Source organism: Podarcis muralis, chromosome 11 (assembly GCF_964188315.1).
Source record: "Podarcis muralis chromosome 11, rPodMur119.hap1.1, whole genome shotgun sequence".
In the NCBI taxonomy this organism is placed as follows: domain Eukaryota; kingdom Metazoa; phylum Chordata; class Lepidosauria; order Squamata; family Lacertidae; genus Podarcis; species Podarcis muralis.
In genome coordinates this window covers 6,757,401-6,767,744 of record NC_135665.1, presented here as the reverse complement: position 1 = coordinate 6,767,744, position 10,344 = coordinate 6,757,401, and the positions used below count along the sequence as shown (strand labels likewise).

Below are 10,344 nucleotides of genomic sequence, written 5' to 3'. Positions count from 1 at the left end.
AATAGGTACCACTCCGGCGGGAAGGTAAACGACGTTTCCATGCTCTGTTCTGGTTCGCCAGAAGCGGCTTAGTCATGCTGGCCACATGACCCGGAAGCTGTATGCCGGCTCCCTCGGCCAATAAAGCGAGATGAGCGCCGCAACCCCAGAGTTGGTCACGACTGGACCTAATGGTCAGGGGTCCCTTTACCTAAGGTAGTCTTTATGTGAGTATATTGTATTCAATTATGGGGTATCAGAGTTTTTAGGGACTGACCAGGCTGGGATAGCAGGCTTGTGGGTTTTTGAATGTCTGTAGATTTTTTCAATTTCGTTGTTCTGTATGGGACAATGACAATAAAGATTATCCTATCGTATCAACTCTCTCACCCAACTGCTATGACCGATAACAAAGTGGAAGAAGAAAGCTCATTTTCTTTGTCAGGGTCACGGCGCCTCCTAGTGGAGCCAGCAGGCCTGTGCCGGTTTTTATTCCCTTTCCTCGAAGCCCCTCGAGCCTCCATCTCCTCAGCGCGTCGAACTCGCAAGAAAGTCCAATGTGTTCCCAGGGAATTTGGCGGCGCCCGGCAGGGAAGCGACAAGACGCCCGGCGGCGGCGGCGGCGGCTCCCCTGCGCCATATGCCAAGGCAGCTGGACCCCCCTTTCCGGCGCGGCTTCGAGCTGGCGACCGCACGAAACCGGCGCGGGGAGTAACGAGGAGAGCGGCTTGGCGCCCCTGAGAAGCGCTGAGGGAAAACCCGACGTCCCTCTTTGGAGGCTAAGCCGCCTCCCCGCCCGCTTTGCCGACTCCACCCCCAGCGGCCGGTTTCCACGGGGACAAGAGCCCCGCGCCGGAGGCAGAAGGAGGCGGCTGAGGCGCCACCCGCAGCCGCCCTGCCTGGCTGCTCCTGCGGGTCGCGGGCTGGAGAGGCGCCGCGCGGGACGGGACTCCCTCGCGAACCGGGGCGCCCTTCTCCCCGCGCCGACGAGGAGCATCCCGCTCTTCCCAGTCTGGCCTCTGCCGCTTGGTGAGGAGGTGCGTTTCCACTCGTAGCCCCCCGTCGGGGACGCGGCTGGCTCGAGGTTTTCTCCTCAGAGGAGAAGCCCCGGATGCAGCCCGGGCATCGTCCCGCTTCGTCCCGCCTTCGGGCCCTAAGTTCGCCCCGGTCTCAGGCACTTGCTGAGGCGAGCGGGCCTTTCCTTCCGCTGCTCTCTACCCTTTCGTGTAAAAAGAGAAATCAACCTCCCATAAGCCCCGTGCATTTCCTGGGCGGGAATCTCTCACGCCTCACCAGAAATTCGCGGGTTTTGTGAAGGGGCGAACTTGGCGAGGGAGGCGCGCGCGGGGCCAGATCGGATCTTCTGAGTTGGAGCGAGGGAGAGCGCTTTGAAACCTCGCCTGAGACCTAGAAACGCCGCCTTTCAACAACAAACGGGGTTCCAGAAAGCACATCACAGCTTCTGGGCAGTATCCAGCACCTGAGTGCAGGGCCGGATTTAAGTATAAAATGTAACAGGGGGGAAAAACTGGATGTACCTTTCCAAAATATAAGATAAAAAAACAACTTCTTAATTTTTATTTCAGTTCAACAAATACTTTGATAAAACACATATTTTGTTATGTGCAAATGGCTTTAGATAACCTACTAGGTCCATAAATTACCATATGCAGTGGTGTCCAAACTTTTTTCAAAGAGGGCCAGATTTGATGAAGTGAAGGGCCATGAAGTTGTTGCGCTTTTTTATAATTTTACCCCAAAGTTGTTGAGCTTTTCTTGGGATTGAAGTTGTTGAGGGTTTTTTTTAAGGATTTTACCCCAGGAAATAAACTGCCACAGGGGCCGGATTAAAACGACCGGCGGGCCGGATTAGGCCCCCAAAACGAATTTAGGACATGCCTGCCATATAACATATATTCAACACAAAAAGCAGTGACGATTTGTTGTTGACAAAGGACAGCTGGACATATAAAGGGCCCCATTACCTTCAGTAACTTAGGGACTCATCAAACCAAAATCCAGCCCTGGCTGAGTGCATTCACTGAACTTTGATATATTTGTGCAGCACAGTGCTCTTTTTCTAGAAAAAGAGGTGCCGGATTTGGCCATTAACTTCTCCCTTGTTCTCTTTGAATGGCAGAGCTGAGCTCCAGTGAGCTCCGGCTCTAAAAAAAGGCCCTGTTTATATGTTACGGAGTTGCAGCATATTGTATTTATATACAACCTCACACAGCAGCATGTTGGCATATGGAAAGGGTTTACACAGCACACAATGGCCTCATTGCCAGGGAATTTTGATGCTGTGAGACATGTTTTCCCCTCTGTCTTAAGATCCAAGTAACAGTGGACTCATTGCCTTCGGTTGTTAATTAGCGTAAGGCAATCACGACAACATGAGTTCATCTAACCCTCTTTTTGAAAAGTCACCGGTGCCTTCTGGGAAATGAAAAAACAAGCTGTATGCATTATTATTTTTTTGCCTGTCTTCTCCAAATCACCCCTTGATGCCTTTGTTTCCTCATCTTTGTCTCTTCCTCCTAGACTTAACATTTATTTCCCATATGGGCTGCCCTTCTCAATATTGAAGCAATATTGAAAGTGAACTGAATTAATATCCTGTCTACAATATTATATTAAAACAAGAGTACAATCAAGTTACACCTTTAGGTGGCAGTTTGAGACTATATTTTATTTTGAAAATGAATAAACAGTTTTGTTCATCTGTAATTACTACGGTATATTTGACATGAGAGACATGTGTCCAGTTTTGATTTGTTACAGCCCACCTTTTCTTTATTCAAGAAAAGGAGACCTGTGCTTTAGGTCAAAGCAACCAGCCTTACTTAGTCAGTTAAACTGGGAGATAATGACCTGTCCAAGATGACCCAGTTGGCTTTGTGGCCAAGTACATAACTGAACTTAGCTTCCACATAGCTCAAATTGCCACTGCACCATACTGATGTCTTACTCTTCTTGATTATGTGGTTGAAGTAGCTTAGTTTTCTTTTAAAATAATGTCTGGCCCTCAGTCCTGAAAAAGGTGTGTTCAGATATGAAGCTTTCATGTTGCAGCCAGCCTATACCGTGTTTTTATCATTACCTTTCTAGTAGTGAGCTCAGGTGCTGATTGCTGACAAGATTGTAACAGAATTGGGACTACTAGGAATCAAGAGGGAGGTACAGAGTTGTTTGGGAATTCCTGATTCTTGGAAAAGGACAGAAATAGTTTTGGGGAAACCCCTGAAGGCCCCCCAAAAGCCTCCCTTAGACAAAAACCAAACCCACCACTGAGAACTGGTCATGCTCACTCGCCCCAGAATGTGACTGTCAGCTAGAAAAGAAAATGTGGGGTGGGGAGAGAGAATAGTGGAATGTCCTAGTTCCTCTTAGCTTATACTATTCAATAGGTGACTCAGTGAAACATTTTGTTTCATGCCTACTTGCTCCTTCTAATAAGAATCTTTGGTGGCTGAGTGCCTATACATTTAGCAGTGAAACTCAGTAGCAGAGAATTCTGCATATCTAAGGAGTCTCCCAACAAATACACACACACACACACACACACACACACACACACACACACACACACAGCGCAGTCCAATAAAGACCCATGGGGTTCCAGCAATATAGATAGCAGTTGAGGCTATAGAGGTAAGAATTAGGAGTAGATCTGCTTAGCTTCAGCAAAACCACAACATTTGTACAAATAATTTATTAGGCCCTTTCCCACCATATTGTTTGTTTTTTCATGCATGGTATTGATAAGCCATCTTATAACTATGTTTTTAAGACATCTCACTACAAGATACTAAAACCATTTGAAATGCATAAACAACGAATTTTTGTTCTTCTATTAACCTGATTTTGCTTGACACTTCAGTGGGCTGGTATTTGCTACAATCTTGTTGGTGATCCCTACCTGTTAGACAAATGCAAAGGTTAAGAAGGTGGCCCTGAATGTAAAATTTATGACAGAATAGACATTTTACCCATGTGGACTATCCTGTTTGCACTGCCAATAAATAATTAGAATAGCTTTCATGTATAACTGTGTTTGTTTCAACAGATGGAGGATCTGTCTCCTAAGGTAGAATCAAAATTGATACGGCATGTACACAGAATCTGACATTCTCACGACTTAAGCGGCTAACTTTTTATGGAAGGACAATGTCTGGCACTGTTGGTGATGCTAATAGCCCAAATTCAGTCAAGGCCAAAGGTATCCCATTACATTCTGTAGCTGGTGCTAGCATGGGCTTTCAGCAGCCCAACAAGTCGCTAAGCAGCGGAAATCATTCAATTCAGAGCTATCCAAGAACGGAACAAGAAACAAGTAACACAAATGAACCACCACACAGAAAATGTTTAAGCAGTACCTACATATCAAAATTGGATAATCAACTACTTGAGGATGCAAGCATTCCTGAGACACAGAAACTGAGAATGGTTGCAAGCTGGGCAGAATTGTTTCATGATACATCTGTTGTTTGGGACAACCTGCTGGAAACTGGAAAATCTACCTTGGATTATGATACAGTGGTTCAAAATAGCAGTGGTGAAGATGCCATAAATAAAAATGCTGACGATTTGGAAATGAAGTTATTACATGCACATGTTTTAAATCCTTTCATAGTCTCTGAAAATAGCTTGGCACGTGCTGAAAGATGTACTCCTCCTGTTTTTTTATGTTGTAATACGTCACCTCATCCTTGCAAGAGTTCTGTTCAAGCAACTAAGCCTGAGAGAGAAGGAAGGGATATTATGCTTTCCACCAACATTTCAGAAGAATGTGAAGTTGAGGATAACATGCACAGTAGCACAAGAGAAGCCAGTTCTTTAAATGCTCATAATGTAGATGATTCATGTACAATTACAGTGGACCTGCACAAAAATGAAACTTTTTTTTGGCCTCCTCTCAGTGATAGTTCAGATGAGGAATTTGCAGATGTGAAGATTGATTGTCTAAAACTACCAGAGAGCAAGGAACACACAAGCCCTCTTAACAGTGATGTTGAGGCAGAAAATATTAAACTCGTCGATTTATCTGTGCTGGGAGGCAGTCACTCCTTCACAAAAAGTTCTGACATCTGTGAAAAATGGAATCCAGGGACAGAAAAGCTCTTGGAGATCAAAGAAAACAAATGCAAAGATTTCATGTGGACTCTCAAACCTAAAGCTTCCAGTGGGACCAGTGATGTTGGAGAGACTACAGACAGAAACATCCCTTTTCATCTCAAAGTAAAAAAGGATGCATTAAGGGATGGGAGTTCAGACTTTCAGCCTCTAAAGAAAGGCATCGATCAGAGAAATGCATTTAAATCTGAGCATATGCTAGGGATGGTTAAAACTCTAGAAAGGAAGAATATCACAGAAGAACAAGCAAATAGTACATCTAATGGAAACCACTGTAACAGAGAAGAAAGGGAAACAGAATTTAAATTCCTGATGAAAGATCCAGCCATGCAAATTAAGAGTTTCTGTGGGAACACATTATTGAACCCTTCAGAAAACAGTACTTCAGTCTGTTTGAATCACAGTTATAAAAGCACTTGCTTGGGCAGTAGTAGTGACTGCGTTTTGCTTCTCCAGTTTACTGATAGTGTAGAACATAAGTCCAATACAGTTCCAATATATGTGCACGGTGATATACATGAAAATATTTCTGAGGGTGTTGCAAAATCAGTAGCAGGTTCTAAAAAGAATACAGAAGAATTTCTTGTCCCAAGAATAAAAGCTGATGGTGATGAGAAGCTATTTTGGAATGACAAATCCCAGTTTGATTCCAACCACAGTGATAGTGTTTTGGCAAAATATTACTTCTATTTGAGTTATCTCAATAAGTCCAAAGGTCTTCAGCAAGAGGTTGGTGGCAATCTTCTCTCTTGTCAAGAACATTTTGGAATTTCTAAAGAAGCAAAAATATCCACACTCGACTACCATAAGGGTGGTAATATGTATGAGCATAAGGCTACTGAATATACAAACAATGACGTAAGCTACTGTGAGGATAAAAGTTCTGAGGTTATAAAACAGCAAAGCCTTCCTGAAAAACAGGATTCAAAGTCTTCTTTTTCATGTAACAGTCCTGAACATTTATCTAATCTCTTACTGACGGAAAAGAAACAATTGGAGAATGGACACCTTTTGAAAGGTAAAAATAGACTGATGTTGTCTAGCAGGATTGTGATGTATATATATGATTTCCCCCCCCTTTTGCATAAAATAATGTGTCAAAATAGCTACATTGTTGTGAACATGGAATATAAGGAGATATCTGCCAAATTTCATGGAAATGGCTTTATTTCTATAAAGGCTGTGTGGTCTCTGTTTCCTGTGTTACACACATAGCCTTCAACCCATTTGTAAACCCATAAACACACAAAATATGATTTATTGTTTTAAAACTCGTAGCGTACGCCAATGAAAAAGGCTTGTGTCAAACAACCTAGGCTGCATTTACTTAACTGAGTGCACGCACCACTGAAGACAGTGACACTTCTGAGAAGATGTATATAGGATTGCTCTTTCCATATGTTGCACGTCAAACTTTTAAGTCCCTTCAGTTAAGCTTCTGTAGCACCCAGAGGCTACTATGCGTGTGCAAAATGAGTTTGAAGATTGCTCTAATGGTGACATGCCTCCTTTCTCAGGGACTTTGTCTGGGGGAAGAGATGCCTGCCTGTTAACGTACTCACCAGCCCCCAGGCTTCCTAGCCACTTGGAGTGGCTTGGACCTTCACAAAAAGATGGAGAACATTTAAAAAAAGGCAGCCCTTTGACCACCTCATAATAATGGAAGAATATTTAAAAATCAACATTTTTATGTGGATTTTCAGAAACAACCAATAATATGGGACAGAACATACCTGGAACTGGCCACATGCAGAACTGAGACACACTGTAAATAGACTGATCCATCCATTCCTAGTAAAAGGCTAGGAAATGCCGGGAATTATGAATGAATATATTTCCCAGTATATTATTTATTTGTTATGATTCTACTTAATAACATTAGAAGAATTCTGAGTGACCTGGTCCCATGCTACTCCAGTAATGTTTATAGTGTAGAACCAATATTGGGTGGGGTGAACTAGATGGCGCTGCCAGCTCTGGGTTCATTTGAAGTTGTGTCACATCATGAGTATGGCTCCTATGCTTCTGCAATAATGCATGGGCAGAAAAAGAAGGCAAAGAACAAGCAGGAGTGCATGGCCAAAACAGCTGTTTGCACTGATCAACATAAAGCTTAGGAAGGCTGGTTTCAAGCCAGATGGGTTATTGCTTGGTCTAATTGCTATGACACCGCTCTTGATAACAGAGTAGGGGTGGAAGTCCTCTTCTGGTCACTCATGTAAGGAGAAGCTAAGCATGTGACACTGCTCTACATTTTCTGGACCAAAACAAGTGTGATGTGGGAACTCTATGGTCTGTTCTCCCAACACTTCGTCATCATCAAAAAGCAGCTGGATCAGAGCTCTAATTTCAATTGGAACAGAAGGTGAGCTCTAAGGGAGTATAATACAGTTTACCCTTTCCCTTTCTGTGGTGATTTTGTGACTGAATCTCCCTTCAACTACCTTTATCATGCCTGTTTTCAGCTCCCAAGCAGAGCTAATAGCAGTTTGGAGAGGGGGGATTGATTGTGGAAGTAGGGGAGAAGAGTTAAACATTATCTCCCTAGCACCACCTCTGCTGTCAAAATCAGAGCATTCACAGCTGTTTTTGAGCTTTACTTTCTAATTTGTTTTATGAAAATATTGGGAGAACTGACTATGGATCTCACAGACCATATCTGTTTTGGCCATTTTAAGTTGCCTTTTGTACCATCCATGCCTTACGCTTGGCAGTGAATTCAAAGAGAAGATGGTCTGAATGTATATTTGGGAATGAATTCATATGTAAATATTGGCACTGTGGTCTAAACCACTGCGTCTCTTGGGCTTGCCATTCAGAAAGTTGGCAGTTTGAGTCCATGCAACGGGGTGAGGTCCTGTAGCTCTGTCCCAGATAAATAGGTACTGCTGCAGTGGGAAGGTAAACGGTGTTTCTGTTGCACCAGAAGTGGTTTAGTCATGCTGGCCATGACTCGGAAAGCTGTCTGGACAAACACCAGTTCCCTCGGCCTGAAACGAGATGGGCACTGCACCCCATAGTCACCTTTGACTGGGCACAACCATCCAGGGGTCCTTTACCTTTACCTCATATGGAAATACGCATCCATGTTTGTAGATGATTATGTCATAACCCTTGAGACTGCTTTTATTGTTATGACTATGGAACTAGCTGTGACTGCATCATCTTTTGTAGGCAAGAAGCTTTTGGGGGCCATGAAAATCAGGACAGATGCGCTTGTACTTAAGAGGTGTTCCGAGAGATCCAGCACTGTATGTTCATCTTTCACACAGAGAGAGCTGAAGCCAAGGTTTGCCCTTTTATGTTTTGATATTTACCACCCAGTGATGTGTTATTGAATGTTTTTTGTTGGCCTTTGAAAGAAGGATGGGTTTACCCTGATTCCCTGAAGAGAGCCTAAATGAAATGTCTGTGTTAATTTTCCATGATGTCAAGATTAAAGTTTTACAAAGGAACTAATAGACCATCCCTTAAAAAACAATGGTTTATGTCTTAAAGAGAACTTTGATTTATTGTAGTTTTCCCTGCAGACTTCTTCTCATTTAATTTAAAAGGCTAGTTGGGAAAGTGTTTCATTAGAGCTGATACAAGAAATCCAAATAATAGTTGTAATAACTTTCTACACCTATGTGTACATTTTTTCAGCATCATAATTATATTCATCATGTTTTGTGCTTACATAGGCAGAAATTAGCTGATCATTTTTTTCTTTTGGAATATCTTTTTTGTGAATTAATTTAAGCAATTAAAATACATTATTTGCCTTTTAACTGATTAATTATAATTTAAATAAGTTTGTGTTTTACCAAAACAGCAATATTGGGTGTCTTTTGCAATCATTAAGGATGTGTAAAGTATCTACTTACAATCTAATCCCTGTTACTATACAAAGCTATGTTTAATATTTTGTTCTTTTCTTATAAAATTTAATAACCCCTCAAAGATAAACTCCTGACTACTGGCTATGCTGGCTGTGGTTTGTGAGAGTTGAAGTGCAAAATATTTAGAGGGCCCCAGGCAGGGGAATACTTTTCTAAGTCAAACACTCCATCCATCCATATTGGCTCTTGTGGAGTATTTTTTCCCCATTTAATTTTGTTTGTTTTTCTTTCAATAGATCACAACATACTCAAAGACCAGCACAGACCAGTGAAAGAACAAGGAAAGGAAGTTATAAGTCTCAGAGCCGTCCATCTTCAGGTGTGTGAAATCTGGAGTGACCTACTTGGTGTCAAAGCCTGTGTTCTTATATTTGTTTCCATGCGTTGCATGTGAAAGGGGTGCAGGATTGTGGCAGTTGGCACTGTCCTTGCAGGAAACGAGAGCTGCCCCCACCCTGTTTCCTCATGCTTTGCATTGTGGGAGGCTTCAGAATGAGTGGCAGGAAGACATGTGTCTGCTGTAATTTCTGCAGATGATGTCAGACATCCTGGATGATTTGGCTCAGAATATTTTTCTTGATCTTGTACCTAAATGTTTGTAGAATAGGATATATTGCTCCAATAAGCTCCCCCCCCCCAGTTACACATTTCTGCTTTAATATAGGCTGCAACCCTTGTAAACAGACCAGTATGCGTTCCGTCTCTGAAACAACTGTACCGTGTAAAGATCAGAAGAAAACATCTAATAATCAGAACACAAGGAAAAGTTTTCTTAAAAATGCAAATGCATGTAAGTTAATGCCTATATATATATATTGTGAACTGAGATACAGCTGTCAATCATTCTGTGGGTTTCTTTTGTGGGGGGGGGCATACCTCTTGTTTTTTCATAGAAGTGAAACCAATTGTATATAGGAAAAAACCCCAAACCCCAATTGGGTATGCATAATCTTCTGAGCCTCACCTAAAGCAACTCAGTAGATTTTGGTCCTAATACATTTAGCATGTGATATCCATCACTGGGCAATCCACACTGTCCACTTAAGTGAAAAGGAAGATGTATATGTGTGAATCAGTTGGACAAGTAAAGTGCATTTTGATCCGTTGGAAATACGATGAGTGTGTATTTTCTAATATCTCTGGAAGAGTAACTGCGTTCAGAAAATCTACAGACCAAACAAAAAACACGTCCCTGCCCTCACAGGTCTCTTGCTTGTGCAAGCTCCTCCATTTATTTCATGGGGAATTTTACTTATTTCCAATGAATTAGGTAGGAAAACCTGATATGTACATCTCAGCTTCTGTGCCCATAAGAAATACCTGAATTGTGGCATCGCAATTTCCTTTTTTG

The 10,344-nt window shown here is 42.4% G+C and overlaps 1 protein-coding gene across 3 annotated transcripts in view; it reads left to right on the top strand.

Moving 5' to 3' along the window:
• Positions 1-485: 485 nt before the first annotated feature.
• LOC114606489 (uncharacterized) overlaps positions 486-10,344 on the top strand; it is a 43,496-nt gene continuing 33,637 nt past the window's right edge. Inside the window, exons 1-5 of one of the 3 annotated variants that reach the window (XM_077936008.1) lie at positions 486-1,016; positions 4,046-6,130; positions 8,287-8,401; positions 9,248-9,312; positions 9,658-9,783. In XM_077936008.1, coding sequence (XP_077792134.1) covers positions 4,147-6,130; positions 8,287-8,401; positions 9,248-9,312; positions 9,658-9,783 — 2,290 coding nt within the window. In that variant the 5' untranslated portion in view covers positions 486-1,016; positions 4,046-4,146. Of the gene's footprint in view, positions 1,017-4,045; positions 6,131-8,286; positions 8,402-9,229; positions 9,313-9,657; positions 9,784-10,344 lie in introns of all 3 variants that reach the window. The other 2 variants (XM_077936007.1, XM_028748820.2) reach the window with 2 other exon arrangements.